We start from the raw sequence: 19,821 nt of genomic DNA, 5'->3' as shown, positions 1-19,821 counted from the left end.
CCTGTCGTTTACACCCGAGGTGGGGGCAGGGGAAGAGGAGGGGAAGAGGAGAGGGGGGACTCGCCTCCCCCCCTAAGGCACTGAGTGGAGAAGCCGCAAGGGGGGAGGGGGAGGTCACATTGTCCTCACTCTCTGGGGCCAGGCCCCAGGTGTCCCCAGCCCTGGGCTCCCCCATCACCTGAAATGCTAAGATGAGGCCCAGGGCTACCCGACCTCCCCCAACCCCAATATATTACATCATCACTTTTTAAATAGATACAGGGACTGGTCCCGCTACCCCCTCCCTGTGACACCCCCTCACTAGTGGGGGTACCTGGGCAGCTGTGCAAATGGGCATGAGGGTGCATGGGAGGAAGGGAGAGCACCGGGCCCCTTAACCTGCCCCTTTTAAGGAGGGGGAGGGGCCGCCAGGCCAGGGAGGGGAAATAGTGCAAGGAGGCAGAGCCCAGGCCTCAACGGGGGTAGGGGGGCCAGCACCCAGCGAGGAAGGGGGGGCATATGCCCCCACCCCCAGCAGAATTGGGTAGTTAAAAATCTGAAACTAGATTTCAACGAGACCAACAGGAGAGGCTATGTACAGAACCGGGGTGGATTCACTCCTAAGGGAAGAGCGGGGAGACTACCCTCCGAGACCGAGCGGGGCAGCCGGGCCGGCAGGGGCCTGGGAACCGGACCCCTTCCGCGCTCTCCCGGCGGCGCGCCCGCGGCTCCCCGGAGCGACCGCCAGGGGGCGCGCGCTCCGCAGGCCCTCACCCCCTCACCCCCTCACCCCGTCCCTAGCCCGCGCCGCGCCAGCCCGGGGGCGGCGTGAGTCAGGGGCGGCCCGGCGGCGGCTCGGCTCGCACCTGGGCGGGAGGAGGAGAGGAGGGCAGGAGCCACCCGGCCCGCCCTGCCCTCTGGCCCCGGGGAGGGAGCGGCGGGAACAAGACATTCCCTGCCCGGGGACGCGGGAGGGGAGGGCAGGGCCGGCCGGGGCGGAGAGCCGAGCGGAGCGGGCCCCTCCCGCTGCCCCCAGGGGCGGGCGAGCCACTCAGGCCACCCCGCCCCCTGCTCCTCCAGGACCCCGTGACTCAGCGCTCGGGGCCTGGCGGGGGGGGCGGGGGGGGCGGGGGGGGCGCGAGGATGGCTCCTTCCCGCGGGGCCCAGTCCCCCAGGCTTTCCAGCTTCCACCTCGCTTTCCCCCACCTACCCTTCCTTCGCCGCCCCCCTTTGCATAATTCACTGCCAGGAAAAGGGAACAGAAACCAGGAAGGAGGGGTCTCGCAAGGGAAGGGAGGGCGGTCCTTCACCCCCTGACACAGCCAAAACCCCTAGGGGCGTGGGGGCGGGGCAAGGCTTTGGTCCCAAGCCCCCCACCCCCTAAAAACCCGCATAGCCGAAGAAGGACCCCACAAATCAGAAATACATTATTGCTTCTACTCCCCAGGAGCAGCCGGGGACAGGGACCCCACCTTTACGATAGAGCTGTAAATACAGACACGCCATCCTGTATCACTCCTTGGGAGATGACCCCAATCTGGGGAGCCTGTGCCCCAAAACCTTCTCAGCTTGGAACTGGAATGAGGGGCGGGGGTGGGGCGGACCTCCGAAGCCGGGGGGGGGGGGGCCCGCGCCCCGACCCGGGCGGCAGGGCCCGCGCACGCGCATCCCACTGCTTGGCATGGGCGCCGGCCCTCTCTAAGAGGACTCCAGCGCCCCTTCCGCCCGAGGCGTGCTGGGGGCCCCCTCCTCCTCGTCGTCGTCCGGGGGGCCCAGGGGGGCGACCGGCGGGCCGGCGGGGGCTGACTGCTCCCAGAAGCGGGTCAGAGAGAGGCGGAAGGCGTCCAAGTGGCCGTTGGAGAGGTCGAGGCCCGCGGGCGGCGGCGCTGCGGCCGAGGGGGGCGGGTAGTGCGGCGGCGCGTCGTCCTTGCGGCGCCGCCGGGTGCGCACCTCCAGGCAGTTCTGGCCCTTGAGGTGGCGCTGCAGGTGGTCCTCCTTGGCGAAGGCCTTGTGGCACAGGTGGCACTCGAAGGGCCGGTCCCCCGTGTGCAGGTGCATGTGGTTCTTGAGGTCGTAGCTGTGCAGGAAGCGGGCCGGGCAGTGCGGGCAGCAGTACGGCCGCTCGCCCGTGTGCTTGCGCATGTGGATCTTCAGCTTGTCGTTCCTGGGGGGGAGCGCGGGGGGGGGTCAGCACAGGCCCGGCTGACCCCTCCCCACCCCCCCCACCCCCGGAGCGCAGGGGAGGGGGGTCAGGACAGGCCCGGCCGACTCCCCCCCCACCCCAGAGCGCAGGGGAGGGGGGGCAGCACAGGCCCGGCCGACTCCCCCACACACACCCCGGGTTCGGGGTCTCCTTCCTAGACTGGGTCTCACTGCCCAGGACGCCCTTGCTGACTTGCTCCCAGCTGAGGTGGGCGCAGCCCTGCCCCTGCCTCCAGCACCCCTCCTTCAACCCCAAACCTTTCCTGCACCAGACCAGCGTCCCTTGACCTTCCTTCCCCTGGCCTCCCCGTTTGGGTCTCTCTGGCCGCTCTGGTAACCGGGCACCTCCAGCCCTTCCAGAACCACCTGCTCCCCCCTCCGTGGGGTCTCCTAACCCCCTCCCCTCCCCCCCCACTGCCACCTTCCCAGGCGCTCACCGGGTGAAACGGACGCCGCACACTTCGCAGGCAAAGGGCTTCTCACCCGTGTGGGTCCTCATGTGGCGCGGCAGCTTGCCCGCCCCGTGGATGATCTTGTGACAGACGGGGCACTCCTGGGGCATCTGGGAGCGGCGTTTGCGCACCAGCTTGTCCTGGCCGTCTAGGCCCGGTGCCAGCGCGTCCTGGTGCAGCGAGCTCAGGTAGGCCATCAGGTCAGGGTCGATGGCGTCCTCGTCTGAGCCCAGCTCCTCCGGGGAGAGCGGCGGCCCACCCCCCTGCGCCAGCCCGTAGGCGGTGGGGTACACCAGCTCCTCCTCTTCCTCCTCACCCTCATAGGCCTCGTAACTCAGGGGCCCCGCGGGGGGCGAAGCAGTCCCGGCTGGAGGGCTGGAGCCGTCCCCCGGCCCGCCGCCTGCAACCCTGCCCGCCACCTCCTCCTCCTCCTCGAAGGCCACAGGACGGCTGGGCACCGGGGGCAACTCGGGCACTAAGTGGTTCGCCCGGGCCCCCCTGGTCTGCAGGAAAGCTTTCCGGGGCTTGCGGCTGCGGCGGGCGACTGGCCGAGGGGCCGGCGGGGCGGGGGGCGGCGGCGGCGGGGGTGGCGGGAGCGGCCCCTGCGGAGGGCTGTCTGCCCCGTTGGGAACTCCCGAGGCCGTGGCCGTGGCCGTGGCGGCGAAGGCCTCCAGGTACTGGCGCGCCCGCTCACAGTCGTCCTCGTCAGGCCCGGGAGCCTCCCGGCCGCTGCCCTGAAGGATGTCCACGCAGGCGGCGATGACGCAGGGGATCTCCAGCAGCCGCGCCGCCTGCAGCACGGCCGGCATGTTGGCGCTGCTGGTGGTCAGCGTGGCCGTGTAGGCGAACTCCAGCAGGGCGCCCAGCGCCTCGGGCCCCACGAAGTCCAGCTCGCACACGCCCGCGCCCCCCGCAGCCGGCCCGCCGCCCCCCGCCCCCACGCCGCCGCCGCCCCCACCCTCGGTGAACAGCTTCTTGAAGTAGTGGCTGCAGGCGGCCAGCACGGCCCGGTGAGTGCGGTATTCAAGGCCCTGCGTCCGGATGGTGAGGTCGCACAGGTGGCCCAGCTGGCGCTGTTCATTGAGGCAGCTCAGGAGCTCGCTGCTGTGGTCTGGGAACGGAATCCCGATGAGGTCGTCCTCAGGGCTCCCCATCTTTTTCTGCAGGGTTGAGGAGAGGGAGAGATTGAGAGCACTCAGCCCTGCGAGGGGGTCCAAGGAGGGAGCACGGGCACTGGCCGACACCCCGGGGCCAGATACTCTACGTTAGGCTTCTACTCGGCAAGCCTGCGCGAGCCTGACGAGCACCGCCTCACGGACAAGGGACCCGAGGCGCGGGCAGGTGAAGTGACTTCCCAAGTTGCGTGCAGAACGGCGTCCGAAGCCAGGCTGTGGGGCCAGGCCCTGTTCCCAACTGCGCACGGTCCTGCCTGCCTGTGCGAGCAGAAGCCCGGACTCGCCCAAGGAACCTACTCTAGACACCCACCGGTTTCACTGCACCCCTGCCCGTGCCTCTGGAGAAGGCGCTGGCCTGGGGGACAGGGCACATGGGGAGCTCTGTGAAGTGGCCGCAGGACTCAGGGCTCAACCATCTGAGGAGCGGTGACTGTCTGTGACGGAGCCTCCCCGCGGCCAGAGGGGCCGAGGACAGAGCTGAGATTCACACTGGACTGAGCGGTGCTCCAGGCGCCGTCCAGGCCCCGGCACGGCACGTACTTTAACTCAGACCCCACGAAGGGCCTGGGGCGCTGGAAAGGGCCGCGCAGACTCACCAGGCGGCCTCCGGCACCTTCACCTTCCTCCCCACCCCCACCCACTAAAAGTTCTTCTCCCCTTTTAGATTCCACCCCCCACCCCAGGCCAAAAGGGAAATACAGCTCCCAGCAACCCCCCCACATCCTCCCCTCCCCCAGAGGGCCAAGGAGCAGCCACCCTGTGCTGGGGTGTCGCTGGTGCTTCCTGCCCCGCACAGATAAGCATCGTCCCCGCCCCCTCCCCCACTGCCAATAGGCCAGGTTCCAGACCCACCCCCCCCACCTCGCCCCCGCCGCCCTGGCTCCCTCCCTCCCTGCCCGGTGGCTGGTCTGGAGAGCCCCCCTCTCCAGAGGGCCACCCTCCTCCGCCGCCCGCTGTGCTGGCCCCTCTGAGGCCCAGAGTGGCAGCAGCCCCCAAAGCTGGTGGGGGGCAGGCGGGTGGTAGACTGGGTCTGGCCTGGAGGGGAGGAGCTCTGCTGCTGGTCTGCTGAGTGACCTTGGGCAAGTCCCTTCTCTCAGTGCATCAGCTTCCTCAGCGGTACGAGGAGTGGGTAGAAGTCCCAAGGACTCAGCCCTTTAGCCCTGACATTCGGTGGGTCTGGAGCCACTGGAGACAGAGGTGGGACCCGGAAAGGGCCGTGCTCTGGACTCAGCCGGGCTTGACTCTGCGGCCAACTGGCCTGGTGACTTTGCACACACAGTCTGGCCTCTGAGCCTCCTTCCTGGTCGACAATACAGGACAATCCCTCCGGGGTCCTAGGGCCGTGGTGGCAGCTGAGTGGGACTGCACGCTGGCACGCGGGCTGACACACACACTCTGGCCTTGGGAGGTAGGGACACGGCCTCACCCAGGGGCAGATTCCACTCTACCGACCGCCTCCTCCGCCGGGAAGCAGCTTGGGGACAGCTGGGTCTTCCTCCCTCAAATCACCCCAAGGAGTCCGGTTACTACTAGCTACATGACCTTGGGTAAGTCACTTCCTTCCCCCACCCCAGGAGGCCGTTTCCTCGTCCATAATGTTAAAGTCCTTAGGGTGGGTCCCGGCGACACTGGTCAGTGCCTTCTTTGCCCCTCCCCACAGCCGCTCAGCCCTGGCCACTGAGGGGAAGAGGTTTTCCAGGGAGCTGGGGGGGTCAGGGGCCACAAATTCCCTCTTGGGAGCACAGGTCCGGCATTGTCTCTGCCTGCCTCGGGGCCGGTCACCTGCACAGAAGCCTTAAGTGAGCCGCACCCACGTGTTTCTCTCTCAGTGGCGCCCAGACGCCCTCAGCGAGGCCCCTGCTCCCACCCGGAGTCCCGTGCCCCCTCCCTCCCTGGGGGCAGCCCTGGCTCCCTTGGGCGAACAAGGGGCAGACGCCCCAGGACTCAGAACAGACAAAACCCGGGTGGGCAGCAGAGCAGTGGGCACCCTCCTGGGCCCAAGCAGGGCCTGTCCCTCCTGAGGGGGATGGGTGGGGCTGTCTTCACTGTCCATTGGCCTGGAGCTGGGCACCCGCAGGCACGTGGCTCGCCCCTTCCCTCTCCCTCCTTCCCTCCCCACCCCACCCATTCCTGCCTTGCTAGGCCCGCCTCCTTTCTCCCACCCCAGGGCGGTCTCCGCGGCAACTTGGTGTGACAGGGCGCTGATTGGCTGACCCTGCTGTCAGGTCACGGGCTCAGGCTGGTTCACCAGGACTTGGGCGAGGGTGGGTGTTTAACCCCTTAGGCCCAACTCCAATGCCCTTGGCCACGAGGTGGCACCGCAGGGGGGGAGAGGCAGAGGACACTCGTGGGAAGGGGGTGTGGGGAAGGTGCTCTAGCGCCGGGAGACTCCCCGGCCCGTACCCAGGGCTTGGCAGCAGTGCCAGCTGAGGTGCCACCTGGAACTGTGCTGGTGCCAGCCAGGTCACGGGGCAACTCCTAGCCCTGTCATCGGGGTGGGGGTGGGGCACCTGTGCCAGGATGCCCACCCACCTCGGGCACCCTTCCCACCTCTGCACCCCAAAGGGCCCGGCCCCCCGACGCCCCGTGAGGGCGGCCCATCCCCGCCCAGCCTGGCATGCCCCCTCTTGCTGAGGCCTTGTGGGCATGGGTGTGTGTGGAGGTTGGGGGGGGCAGCTGTGCCAGGGAACCAGGCGAGGTCTGTTTGCCTGGCAGGGGGAAGAAGTGGGGGCCCCGCCCCATCACTCCCCCTTTCCCGCCACCCCCCCAGGCTCCCCTCACTGTCGGGCCTGCTAGACCGGCCAAGCAGGTGGGCAGCTCTCTTGAAACTGGGCCCTGAGTCAAGCCTGCCCCATCTTTGGTGGGGGGAAGACTTTGGGGTGAGAAAGGTGGAAGGGGGCAAAGGTGGGAGCCCCAACATGTATCCCTCCGCACCCCGAGGCACCCGCAGGCGTGTGTCCACCACCGAGAACCAAAAGATGGAGAGCACCGGCCGTGCTAGGGAAGGAGAAGGAGCTGCAAGTCCCTCCAGGCTCTGACCTCAGGCGTGGCCGGTGCAGCACTGGGGTGCCCGGGCCACCGCCGCGGCCTGCAGCCAGGAGAGGGACAGGGATGCCGCCGGTGGCCCCCCATCGGCCGAGGAGTAAAGCTGGCCCCCCTTCCCCACACCCTGCGGATTAGGGGAGTGAGGCTTAGTGTGGGGGGCAGCAGGCGGAACCGGGATTAGCGGCAGAGAAAATAGATACGGGGCTGAGACACAGGCACACGGACCCCCCCTTCCCCCCCCCCCCCCGGCTGCTCCAGGTGCAGCGCTAGGGGTGAGGGAGGCCAGCATCCTCCCGCCAGAGTGACGGAGGCCCAAGGCGCTTCCCAGTGCCCACCTCCTATCTTGGCTGGCCACCCCTCCCTCTAACTTCTGTCTCTTTTCTTCCCCCCCCACCCCCGGCCCCCACCCCAACTCCAGCCTCAGGTTCTCTTCCTGTTTTTTTGGAGCTAAGTTCTGCACGCAGCCAGGGCTTTGGCCTGTGGCTGGACCAGGGGGTGGGGAAGTAGGACAGCGGGGCCAAAGTCCTCAGGGACCCAGGAACCCCGGCTCCCCAGCCTCTCCTGCCCTTCCTGGGGCCTCTGGAGCCCAGGGGCTGTAGCCATCGGGATGGCCCAGCTGGGAAGGCAGGGTAAGGGGATGGGGAGTCCCCCGAGGGGACCGTGAGGGCTCAGAAGGCAAGGCCCCCTGCCCAGGAGTGCCCTGGGCGCGTGAGAGTCCACGGGGGGCCACCCCGGCCCCTCCAAGCAAGTGCGTGCCCTGCCCATCCCCCACACGCCGCTTCCCCCCTCCTAACCTCACCACCCCCAGCACTCACACTTCCTGGGGGCCAGGCGGGGAAGGGAGACCGCAAGCCACGAAGGGGGAAGGAGGCCAGGGGAGCTGGCTGCTTCCCGGTGCTGTGGGGGTTAAGCTTCTCCTCCCTCAAAATGCCCAATTCCCGGCGCTGTGACTCCTGGAAGGAAGGAGGCCTCAGTGCTCCTGTACCTTCACTTCTTCGCCGCCCCCCCCAAGCCTTCGGCCTCGCCCGCAGGGCACAAGCTGCCCTGGGGGCGCAAGGGGCTCAAACGAGGGAATGCAAGCAACTCCCTTCCCCGGCCTTCCTCCTTTACGTTTTGGGGACCCCTGCGCATCAGCTACCCTGCACTCCTGGCTCTCTTCCTGTCCCCTTGCTCACTGGTCTGCCCGTCCGGCGACAACACGCCTCCCGGCCGGTGTCCCTCAGGCCCGGAGCCGCCCTCCCCTCCTGCCTCCCCTGTCCTGTCCCTCAGGTATCGGTCCAGCCTGCCTCCATTCCCCCCTGCTCCGGGCGGCACCCCTTCTCCTCTCCCCAGGCGGGCGGGCAGAGAGGGGCCGAGTTTTCCGTCAAGGGGCCGGGCCTGCCTTCCAAGGCCTGGTCTTGCTGTGGGCTGGCCACGTCCAGGGCACCCAGGCCCTGCTTCTAGAAGAAGCGCAGGATCGAAATTTGGGGGCCAGCTTGGGAGGATGGGTGGCCGGGTGGGGGTGCGGAGAGAGCGGATGTGGGGTGGGGTGGGGGGGACAACCCAGGCCTCTCTGCCCGTCAGAGTTTCCAGCCCCGGAGGTACCGGGCTTTCCCCGGAGGGTGCCCACCCTGGGCCAGGCAGCCGCGCACCCGGACAGACCCTGGCCATCAGGGTTCCCAGCAGGACCTGCCTGGGCAGCGCCGGCTCCCCTTAGGGCCCGAGGAGACTGCACAAGGTGCCAGGGTCTGCCCTGTGCCCACCCCCTCCCCCCAGCCTAGCGTCTCAGGCTGGGTAACCGAGCCGGCTGGTAACCCCACACCCGCCAAGCCGCAGGCAGAAACCTGAGCCCCCCAGCCCCAGAGGACACCCCAGCCCGATCCCCGGAGCCCGGCTCCCTGCCAGCCTGTCCAGCCTCCTGTCCTGGCCCAGCGACCCCTGGGCTCCCGCGGGCCCCTTCTGCTCCCCCGTCCTCCTGGGTCCCCTAAATGCCGAAGCTTCCCCACACACCAGCTCTTCAGACCCTCAGCTCCCCAGACCTTCCCAGGGAAGTTTGGACACCCTCGCTCGCCTGTTCTTCAGTCCCTCTCTGACTCTTGGCCAATTCTAGGCCTCCAAGTCTCCCCTGGGGCCTGATCTCCCAGGCCAGAGCAGGGCCTACTCACCTGAACGCTGAGGGGCCTCGCTGGCAACTCCTCTTGGCCCCTGGGGGGAGCAGGTTGGGAGGGGTGGGGGAGGGCCGGGCTGGGGGGGGGAGGTGGGGTGGCTGTTCCCCGCTCCAGCTCCCTCCTTCAAAGGGGCCGCCCACGACCTGGCCCAGCCCCTCCCCCCTACAGCCTTAACCCTCTGGGTGCTGTCCCCCTCCCCCCACCTTGGAGGGAGGGGTTACCGGAGGGCTGGCAGCGTGGGAGAGGGCCTAACGTCTCTGCCTGCGGTGCCCGAAGCCCAGCTGCGCCCACCCCCGCTCGTTCCTCCCTCGGTCCTGAAAGGGGAAAAAGGTGAGCGTAGGCCAGGTAGGAGCTGGGGCAGTCCAGGAGGACAGAGGTGAGGAGGAGCCGCGGGAGAGGCTGCTGGAGGTGGGACCGGCAGAAGGAAGGAGGGCGGGGAGGGGCCGGGAGAGGGAGGGAGGAGGGGAGCCCCGGACGGCCAGTGCCAGGGCTGACAGGTGCCCGGGTCCCAGCCCCTCAGGGCGTGCGGTCCTACAGGGGCCACGGGAGGCCCTCCGGACCCCAGTGGTCCCCTGGCACCTTTGGGAGCTGGCCGAATTTTCCCCACCCGACATGGGCTGGGGCCCTCAGGGGCTGGGCAAGGCTGCACCCCGCCCTCCCCGCGCCTCACCCCAAACCCACTCACATACCACAGCTCCTTGCCCGGGCACCAGCCCCTGCCAACCAGGCCAGGGGGCAGCGCCCGTGCCAGCCCCCAATGGCCAGGGGGACCAGGGGGACGGGGCTGGCCCGAGGGGGCGGACAGATGGGGGGAGCTGAGGGCACCGAAAGAGGAAGGAGCCAGGAGGGGGCATCTGCTGGGAAGCGCCCAGCCCCACCCCTTGCGCAAGCTGCTGCCACCCTGGCCGGTTGGGTGGGACCCGCCTGGGCCTGAGGGGCAACTCAGGAGGGCTGTGAGCCCAGAGATGGGTGGGCCGCAGAGCCCCCTCTGACAGCTCTAGGGTCTCTTACTCCTGGAACAAGGGTGCCCTGATGTGCTCCAGACGCCAGGCAACCCAGGTCCTCTTGGGTTGGAGAGGCCACAGAAATGCCCCCAACACAGCCCTCCCCATCCCCCCAACAGCTGCTGGCTCAGTGCCGCTGGCCTGCTGCCCCTCACCAGCTCCCGGCCCGGCTGGCACCTACCCACCAGGATGCTGGCAGTCCTGCCCTCCTCTCCCTCTGCCCCCCTGCTCCCAGTGCCCCGTGCCAACTGTGGGCCTGGGGTGGGGGAGGGTCACCCCTGTGCCTTGGTGCCAGTCAGGCAGGTCCAGGCCCCTAGGTGCCACGGATAAGGCCCGAGACCCTGTTCTCAAGCCGCCTCCTCAAGCGTGCACGAGTGCACGAGTCAGGGCCCACACAAGAGCCCGGGAGGCTGCGGACAGCCCGGTGGGCACTCACTGAAAGCTCCATTCCCCAAAGTGGGTGCCAGCCTCCCAGCATTCCCTCCGCCTGAGCATTTGCTTGGGCACCAAAGTCCCTACAATTCCTGAGAGCCTTGGTGCCCGCAGCCTGCAAGAGAGTGGGGTGGGGCTGCTCTCTGCCCTTTGATCCCCATAAAGGCAGGGAACCAGCCTAGAGGGCAGGGGGCAGGGAAGGGGTTCATGGGGCCCCTCCATTTTACCCCTGCCAGGGGCGGCAGGGCAGGGGGGGGCACCTCTTGGGTGGGGCCCTACGGTAAGAATGGTAGCACGTCCCAGCAGAGAGAGGGATGTTAATCATGGGCACCCGGTGTCATGTGGGCACAGGATGGTGAGAACGAGGCGGGGGGGGCGGGGGGGGTGGAGGGTACCCACGTTCCAATTTGTCCCTGCCCTGGCTTTTACTCTCACTAGCAACGTTTCCAGACTTAACCAAAGTGAGCGAGCCAAGAGAACTACAACTCCCAATATGCACCACAACTGCTCTGCATGTACCTTGGGAGTTGTAGTTCCCAGAAGTCCTGCTCTTCCCCGGGCTTTGCTGATGGGTTGAGGAGGGCGGAGCAGAGGACCTGGTCAGAAATCTCTCAAGGGACTGTGTTTGGAAGAGCTAAAAGGCTAGGAGGTCTACAGTGGGGTGAAAGGACCCCTTCTCCCAGCCGAAGGGGAGGAAAGGAGGAAGGAAGGAGGAGAGGATGTCTGTTGAAAGGGGCATATGGGTGGGGAGGAGTTGGGGGGGGGGAGTGGAAACAGGAAGGAAACTGAAGCCAGAGACATGAGGTCGAAAGCAAAGGGCTGGTGGAGCCTCACTCCGAAGCCTGGCAGGGACTGGGAAGGCATTTCCCCTTGCCATTTCGGGGGCCTGGGGGGCGTAAGAGGAATTAGCGATGTCAACTGATAGCCAGTTGGTGTGTGTGCTAGGGTCACTCGCTCCATTTGCCCACCACCAGCCCTCTTTTGCCTGGGGGGCCTTTCAACCCCTGGACCTGGCACAGGGACTCGCTGGCTGGAGAGCTCTGAAGGCTGACTCGGTTCTGGGATGACAGGAGGCAGAGGAAGAAGACGGTGGGGGGAGGTCAAGACCAGGTCTGATGGGGGGTGTGGTGGGGGGAGGGACATGTGGGGTTAGGCCCAGGTGTGAGGTCAAGGAATCATGCTGGCACATGAGGCCGCTACCTTCCAGGCCCAAGGCTGTGGCGGCTGGGAGGCCTCAGCAAAGAGAGAGCCAAGTCGCCAAGGCGACCAGCCTCCCGCCCCCCCCCCCCCCAACTACGGGATGTGGGATTGGCCGAAGGTAGCTTTCCCTCTGGGCCTTGGACATCAAAGGTGGCAACTCAGGGGCCAGATGGCAGCTGGGTGTCTTTCTTTAGTGGGGGTGGAGGTCAGAAGTGGGCAGAGGCTCTGTTTCGAGGCCACTTTCCCTGGGCTCCCCAAGGCTCTGAGACAGATGCTTACAGGCCCCAGCTAAGACTCTTGCCAAGACCTGAGTGTGGCTGGGCGCGGGGGGAGGTCTTCCTTGTCCCTCCAAAGCCCTTGATAGTGGACGACAGTAGCTCTCACCCCGTCCCCCCAGCCCCCGGGCCCGGCTTGGCGCTTGGCCGCCTGTGTGTTGGCAGGACTGGGGGCAGGGGGGGGGGGCAGCGAGGCAACTTCAAACTGTCCGGGCAAAACGTCAAGTTTACTCACGAGTTTACTCAGCAGAAGGAGGGGGGAGAGGCTAGAGGGACACACCCCACGCCAGGGTCCTATCCATCTCCTGTCCCCACCCTCCTCCCCCTACTCTTCTCTTCAGCCTTAGGCCGCAGCCATCGGCCCCAAGGCCTGGTGGCAGGGCGGCCTTAACTCTCAGAAGGTCAAGGAACCAAGCAGGCCGAAGGCAGGAAGTCCCGAAGCAGGTCCAGAGGCTCCTACTGGAGGGCAGTGCCCTGCCTGGAGCCCATTTACTACCCATCTTAGGGCCTTGGACCAGAACTGGGTCTGTCAGCCACTAAGAAGGGGGCAGCACCAGGCCAGGCTTCCCCCATCTGGGCAGTCCCCTAGGCAGTGGCCTCTGACCCCAAAATGACCAGTCCTAGGCTGTGCCTCAGGCAGCGGGGTGCCACCTGAGCAGCCCTGGGATCCAGGGCTGGTTCGCTCAGTGTTGGCCTGGAATGGGGGGCCAGCGCCCTATCTGACCTACTTCCCTTTCCTCCCCACCTGCTTTCATTCTCTGCTTCTCTCCCCCAGCCTTCACTGTCCCCACCCTAGAGGCGCTCCGCCCCCCATGCCCGCTGGGCCCCCTCCCCCACCCTTCCCCAGGGTGCCAAGTGCAAGCACACAAAGGGCCCGATGGTGCATTGTTAGCCCAGCCCCCGCTGCCCGCCGCGCCCTCCCAGGGCGGGCACTAGGCCAAGGAGGAGCTGGGGGCCCTGGGTGCCAGGGGGCACCACGGGGAAGGGGAAGAGGTCAACACCTGTCTCCCAGACACCGGGGCCCGTGTTAGCCAGAGCTGCGTACCGATGACTGTGCCCTATTAGAGCAGGCCTCTCTGCCCGACTCCTGAACCTAGTGGGCGCCGCGCTCTTCCTTCCCCACAGCCCCCTTTGGGTGGCAGTGACCCCTTTCTGACCCCTGTGTCAAGGCTGGGGGGGTGGGCCCCAAGGGAGGGGACAGTGTCTGGGGGTGCCGGCGGGCTGCATCATGCCTGCCGCAACCATGTAACAGAGGCGCGCTGGGGGAGCTGGGGTCCCGGGGGCCGGGGACAGGAGGCACTGATGGAGATTTCTTCTGGTTTCATCAGCTGCTCCAGGGGGAGCCCCCTGCTCTCCTCCCCAGTCACCACTGATGGGGAGCACTCCCTGCCACCCGAGCTCAGTCACAGCCGTGCCCCTGTCCAGCCCTGCACCACACTCCTCGTGCCCACTCCCCCCTCCCAAGCTGGTGCCCACTCCATGCCAGGTCTGCCAGCAGTGCCAGGCAGGTACAGGGGTGACCAAACCAGTCGGTGTGTGTCGGGGAGCAGGAGACAACCCCATAATGCTCCGGGCCTCCCCCCCTACACACTACACCCTCTGGGAACAGAGAGTTCCCATCCTGGTTTAACCCCTCACAGCTCAGTCCGCTGCCCCGGCCCCTGCCCGACTGCCTCCCTCCGCCAGGAATGAGCTGGGGGAAGGGGGAATCGCTGCGCTGACTCACTCCCATTCTCGGCTGCAGCTAGGGGTCTGCGAGGCGTTCGGGCGGGGGTCAGTTCAAGAACGCCCTCCACCTGGCCCGGAAGCCAGGACAGCCTGCTGGTCTCCCCCTCTCCTCAGCACCCACTTCCGGTGTCCCAAACTAGGTCAGCGGCGCTCGTTTCCTGTGGGTCAGCTAGCACCCGCGCCTCTGCCCCTCCCCTGCTCCGGACCCGGGCTCCCTGCCCCCCCCGGGCGCCCCGAGGTCTCACCACGTCTCAGCCGCCCTTTGATACGTGGGGGTTGTGCGGGGCGGGGGGCAGGGGACCCGCCCTCTCTCCAAACACCAGCAGGGCCGGGGCGCCTGGGCAGGCACGTGTCCGGGCACAACCCGCTGCCCACGCCGCCCCCCCACTCCCGCCCCCCCCCGCTCTGGCCGGGACACGTCGCTCTCTTACTTGGGGTGGGGTGGGAGGAGAGAGCGAGAGCTGGGAATGGAAAGCAGCGCCCCCCACCCCCTTTGAATGGCAGCCCTCTGCCAGCGACGCTCCCAGTAGCTTCCACGACTACACAGTAGCGACCCCCACCCGGTGGAGGGGCAGGTGCGCGGCGCCGGCGGGGGCAGGATTCCTCCCGATCACCCACCCTCGCTCTCGGGCTCTGGGGGCCTGGGCCATCGTGGGAAGGGTGGCGGCGGGAGCGGCGCCCGGAGGAAGGGACGGGGGCCCGGGGGCCGCTCGGCGTCGCCCGGAGGTTGCGGCCGAGCCCCGCCACCGGAGAGGGAGCGCGGCTCCGGAGACGCAGGAAACCGAATAGTCCAGCCGGTAACTTTCCCCCCAGCCGCGGCTCCTCCTGCGCTACCCCCGCCCCCTGTGCAACTGGCCCGGGTCCAGCCCACCGCGCCAGGGGGCGCGGGGGGGGGCGCCTTGTCCTAGTTAGAGTCCGTCAGCCTTTCCATTCCCTCAGCCCGCGCGGCCCGGGGGTCTCCCCTCAAGTCGCCGGGGACACTGGGGGAGCGCTCGGCGCCGCCTCACCGTCTCTCCATCCCGGAGCCGCCGGTCGGCCTGAGCCCAGAAGTGCGGAGAAAGTTTCTGGGGACCCTCCGCCCACCTCTTCTCCCAGTTAAAATCAGTTCCAAAGAGCCGGGGTGCCGGGATGGCACAGGGAAGGGGAGGGGTGGGAGCCAGGTCTGCATGCGTGTGCGTGGGGGGGTCCCACTTCCAGGACAGACGAAGGACACTGCAGTAGTCTCGCGTCTGGGGAACCCCGAGCCGGCGACAAAAACGGGGTACACTCACCTCTCCGCCTTCGGGTCCGCGGGCCGGAACTGCTGAAGCCCGGGGTGTGGAGGGAAGCGCGTCCCCCGCCGGGCCCGGGGGCTTGGGGCCCTGCGCCGGTCCTGGTCAGAAGGCCGCGGTCAGTCGCTCGCCGCTCTCTGCTGGGGGGCTCCTCCTCCGCAGCCCTCGGCCTCCTCCCGCCGCCCGCCCCCCCCTCGGCCGCCAAGAACCGCACATTCACCTGGCTCCCACCCGCCCCCTCCGGGCCCGCCTCACCTGTCCTGCCGTCTCACCTGTCCTCCCGCTGGCTCTCCCCCATCCCTCCCCTCCCTCCCCCGCCCCCTGCCCCCCCCAAACTCCCCCCACAACCCTTAGCAACACCCTCTGTCACTTCCTGGTTTTTCACCCGCCCCCCCAGGCCCCCCTCCCTCCGCCCAATAAGGATATAAACTTCAACCCCTCGGTCCAGCCAGTCCCCGCAGGGCGCAGAGGGGTCCCTCCCCCGCTTTTCGCTCCCTTCCTCCAGGCTTCCACCCGCTACCGAGCTTTCCCACCCTCCCTCTTCCCTCCTTCTTCCCTCCCGTCTCTCTCTCCCTCCACCTGCCGCGGTGCCTCTCCCCCTCCCTCGCCTGCGTTCTCCTCTAGCCCCTATCTCTCCCAGTCCACCTTAACTCGAGCTCCGCCCCCGACCCCCATCCAGCCCTCCGCTGCCGCTCCGCCCCGCCCCCTGCACTCCGCCGCCCTGTCCGCCCATTGGCCGGGGCACCCGCCCATCTCCAGTGGGTCCCGCCTTGCGTTCCGCCAGGGAGGGGGCGGAGTCGAGGGGCCGGCCTGGAACCTGGAGGAGGGAAAGGGGGAGGGGGCAGTGTCCGCAGTGGCCCGGGAACTCAGCGCCCCCATCGAGGGCTCTCACAGTCCGCGAGGGGCTCTTGTGCGGTCACCTCCTCGGGAGGGGAGGGTGGGGGAAGTTAGAGATAGGTTAGGTGGGGGTGAGGCGGGGACTTCCAGGACTGAAGGAGGGGGTCCCGAGAGGGGCTATAATCAGGTCAGTGCCCCGAGAGGTAGGGGGAGGGGAGCCACCAGGCCACCAGCTCCAGCTCCTACGCCCCACCCGCCTCCGAGGGAGCGGGGGAGAGGAGGCTGCGGACACCCCGCCTCCCTCCCCACGCGTGACGGCGCCCCGCGGGGAGGGAGCGGCGCCCTGGGCAGGCGGCCTCTGCGCTCCAGCCCGTGCCCGCTGCGGCCTTGGCATTGTCAGAGGGGAGGGGCCGGGGCCGCGACGGGGGAGGAGGCGGCGCGCTCCCGCTCCTGCACCCCGCCTCCATCCCTCCTGCTCACCAAGTGGAGAAACTGAGTCTCCGCGAAGGAGGGACCTCTCGACCGGGATTCGCTCGGAGACCCAGGTGGCCGGGGGAGCCTGGGTGTTTCAAGACGTGTGTGTGGGTTCGGCGGGGGAGGCACAGAGTGCGTACCTCAGCGCCCCCACCACTGGGGAAGGTAGCCCTTGGGGACGCTTCCAGCCCGGCCTGCGGCGCCGCGCTCCCCAGAGAGCCCCTCCCACTAGTGTAAAACGGAATCCAGTCCGGCCACCGCGGGCAGGGTTCCGCTCCCCGCGGCCGGCCGGGCCGAACCGGGTCGGACTCGCCTTCTCCTCCCCAACCCCCACGCAGGGGGCCTCCCTCCCCTTCCAGCAGGTGGCTCCGCGGGACACCAGCTCAACCTGTTGGACCACAATGGGCGGCGCCAGGGGGGCCCTGGCCCTCACCCGGGCTGACCCGGGATCCCCGCGCAGGGGGAGGGGCGGAGTCCGGGTCCCGCCCTCCCTCCCTCTCCGGCCGTGACTCAGCCTCGGGGCCGCTGCCCTGCGCCCCAGCCAGGGGCGGAAAGTGTGAGGCGCCCCTGAGGGCCCAGGCCAAACCAAACAGCCCCCCACCTCAGACATTATCTCACTGGAGAATTAGGGGGGCTATAGTTAGGAGGGGGTAGCAGCAGGCTTGGGGCGCTCCCGCTGGCCGAATCCGCTCCGTGTTTTCCTATCGGCCCCGTCCCCCTTGGGTCCCGAGGCCAGTCACGGCTCCGGGTTTTCTTCTCGGCCCCGCCGGACAGATTCTGGTCGGTGAGGGCCCGGAGTCGGTGGGGTCCAGGCAGGGCTCCCCCCCCCCCTTCTGCAGCCGTCGGGGTCGCGCCAGCCTGGGGAAGAGCCGTGCCTGGGGCTGGGGTCTGGACGGCAGGGCCAGAAGCACACGTGCCACGGAGAGGGGGCTGCCTCGTGGAGGAGGGGGCATGGCCCAGGAGGAGAAGGGCAGGAAAGTGGCTCAGGGAGGGCAGAGCCTGGGCCTCCAGAGGCGTAGAAGGGCGGGCGCCTTGGCACCAGCCCTTAGGTACAGAGAAACGAAAGGCGCCCTGTGTGTGCCTCCGGCCCGCCCCGGCCCCCAACTCTGGGGGTCGCCTCCGGAGCCTTGCGGGACCCAGCCTGAGTCCGTGGACAACCGGAGTGCCACCCTCCAGTCTCGACAGCCCCGGAACCTCCTGTTTGTTTCTCAGTGACTCCCCCTCCCCCACCACGTTTCTCTTCTTCCAGTCCATACAGCTTCCTTCCTGGCTCGTAAGTCGGAGGGGGGAACCCCGACTTGAAATTCCCGCCTCCCCCTTTAGCTCCTGGCCCTTACCGCGCCAAACCACCGGAGTGCGGCGGCAGCCGAGGCACGCCGACTGCCGATGGGGTCCCCTCCCACGAACCCCTGCTGGGCCCCAGGGGCGCGCTGCCACCCACCCCGCCCCGCCGCCAGCGCCGGACTGGCACTGGGAACCGGAGGGCAGGTGTGCGGCCTGCGGGGGCGGGGGGGAGGGGGGATCCCAGATCCGCAAGTTCAGACTTAAATCTCAGGCGACCAGCTAGACCTTGGCTTTGAGGGGAAAGTGGCCGGAGTTCCTCCCTCCTCGAAGGCAGCTGTGCTCACGACTACACCGCCGGCGCCCAGGCTAACCCTCCTCGGGAGGGCGGCGTACCTGGGGCTGGGGACCCGGTTCTGAGTGACAGCCGGGCGCCCGGCCGGGCTGGCCACGTGCGCTCCGGGCCGCTGCGGAAGAGTTAGATGCTCGCGGCGCGCGGAAGAAAGGAAGCCTCTGTCCGGGCGCGGTCCTGGGCGAGGGGTCTGGGGGCCTGTTTGGAAGGTGGGAGTCTGAGCTGGCAGCGGAGCGACAGCCTGCGCTGGGCGCCCACCTCTTCCCCGCTCTCCGCCTTCCCCGGCCTGCCTCCGCTTCCCTCGAAAAACCCGCCGCCCAGGAAACCGCTGGGGGCGCGCAGACCGCAGCCCCCCCGCCCGCCGCCCCCCGGCGCCCCCACCGCGACCGCCCAACCCACCTGAAGGGGCCGCGGCTGCCAGGGTTGCCCCCTCCTGCCGACTCCCCCACACCTGCGGGCGCACTATTTATAACTCGGCGCCTATTCCGGGCCTCTGGGCGGGAGCCGGCTGCGCCTCGGCGCTAATCGTCTCCGGGATCTCTGCGCCCCCCAGGGCCGGGGGGGATAAATTTAGCCTCAGGAAGCTCGGGGAACATTTTCCAAAACTCCACGTCCCGGAGAAGGCGAAACAGCTCCCCTCTGCCCTCGGCCTCCCTCCGGCCCGCCGCCAGGCGGCGCAGGTGTCTCGGCTGTCCCAGCCCAGCTGGGCTTCGGCAGGCTGGTGCCGCCGAGCCGCTGGCACAGGTGAGGGACGGCGGGTCCGGGGGCGCGGCCAGAGGGGCGGGAGGACGGCCGGAAGGACGGCCAGAGTGGCTGAGAAAGGGGTTGGGGACTTCTGCCTTTCGAAGGGGAAATAACTCCTGTGCAAACGAGATGCAAATAGGGACGGCGAGAAGAGCTGGGTGGCCTTGGGGTCTGCGCCCCGGCGCGAGGGCAGCGACTGCCGCACCCCTCTTCCCGCCCGCTTCTGAGCGTTACGGGGGAGACGGAGGACCCCACCAAGATCTTTCCTAAAATGTCCAGATCAGTGCGCGTGGCTCTTCCGGCCGCTCCGCCAGGACCCCTCTCCTCCATCTGCCTCTCGCACGCCTTGGAGGGTCTTCTATGTGACGTGATCAGCTAGGAATCCTGGGAATCGGGGTGCTCTTCCTTAGGGCTGTAGCATCTGGGGGCGCTTCCAGCCTTGCGGAGGCTCCTTCCCGGTTTTACCCCGCCCATTCCCCTACCCCTTGTGGCCACTAGAGGGCGCCCGGGCGCCCCGGGGGCAAATGAGCTCTTCCCCAGGACTCAATCCCCGCAATCAGCTCCCCTCTTCCGGGAGCTCTGGGGCGCGGTCTGGGCCCTCCAAACCCGAGCTCACCCCTGCTGGGAAAAGCACATTGCCGGGGAAATCCCCACATCTCTTTTTCCTTTGGAGAGCACTGCAGAGGTGTAGACCGGAACCGTGTCCTGGCCTGTGTGGTCTGGGTGAACAAGACATAGCTGGGGCCCCCAAAGGAGCCGGGGAAGCAAGAGCAAGGGCAGCTGAGAGTGGGGGTGGGGTGGGAAGCAGGAGTGGGCGCAGAATGGGCCCGCGAGTCCTCCCCACGCCTTTGCCGGCGCGGCCGCCTCCAGGCCACCATCCGAAGCGCCCCGTCAGAAGAGGAAGGCTGGGCGCCCCGAGGAGCCCTGAGTTTGAGAGAAGGACACTGGGGGGTTGCGAGCTGACTGCCGCACCGCCCTGTGCCGTGGGTCTGGCTTCCGGTGGGTCACGTCGCCTCTCTTGGCCTGGTTCTTCAGGCCGACCTGGGATAATTGCCCTCGTCCAGCCTGCTTTTGTTTTTTGTTTTTTTTTAATATTTTTATTTATTTCTAGGAGAGAAAGAGAGACAGCGTGAGCAGGGGAGGGTCAGAGAGAGAGGGAGTCACAGAATCTGAAACAGGCTCCAGGCTCTGAGCTGGCAGTCAGCACAGAGCCCGACGCGGGG

At 68.0% G+C, this 19,821-nt stretch overlaps 1 protein-coding gene across 5 annotated transcripts; it reads right to left on the bottom strand.

Annotated features, from left to right (window-relative positions):
- Positions 1-2: 2 nt before the first annotated feature.
- ZBTB7B (zinc finger and BTB domain containing 7B) lies at positions 3-17,966 on the bottom strand. 5 transcript variants are annotated; one of them, XM_039251443.1, is made up of 4 exons: positions 17,899-17,966; positions 14,911-15,011; positions 2,619-3,793; positions 3-2,143 (listed from the first exon to the last, which is right to left on the bottom strand). In XM_039251443.1, the coding sequence occupies exons 3-4, from the start codon at positions 3,785-3,787 to the stop codon at positions 1,678-1,680; spliced, it is 1,635 nt and encodes a 544-aa protein (XP_039107374.1). In that variant the 5' UTR covers positions 3,788-3,793; positions 14,911-15,011; positions 17,899-17,966; the 3' UTR covers positions 3-1,677. The 5 variants fall into 5 exon arrangements, with proteins under 5 accessions (XP_039107374.1, XP_039107372.1, XP_039107375.1 ...); XM_039251441.1 differs by lacking the exon at positions 17,899-17,966 and adding an exon at positions 15,166-15,205; XM_039251444.1 differs by lacking the exon at positions 17,899-17,966 and adding an exon at positions 15,183-15,200.
- Between the last annotated feature and the right edge of the window lie 1,855 nt (positions 17,967-19,821).

The sequence above is a fragment of the Hyaena hyaena genome, unplaced genomic scaffold (assembly GCF_003009895.1).
Source record: "Hyaena hyaena isolate Hyena2069 unplaced genomic scaffold, ASM300989v1 scaffold_385, whole genome shotgun sequence".
NCBI classification, from domain to species: Eukaryota; Metazoa; Chordata; class Mammalia; order Carnivora; family Hyaenidae; genus Hyaena; species Hyaena hyaena.
The sequence above is the reverse complement of the archived record's forward strand: the minus strand, read 5'-3'. Positions and strand labels throughout refer to the sequence as shown.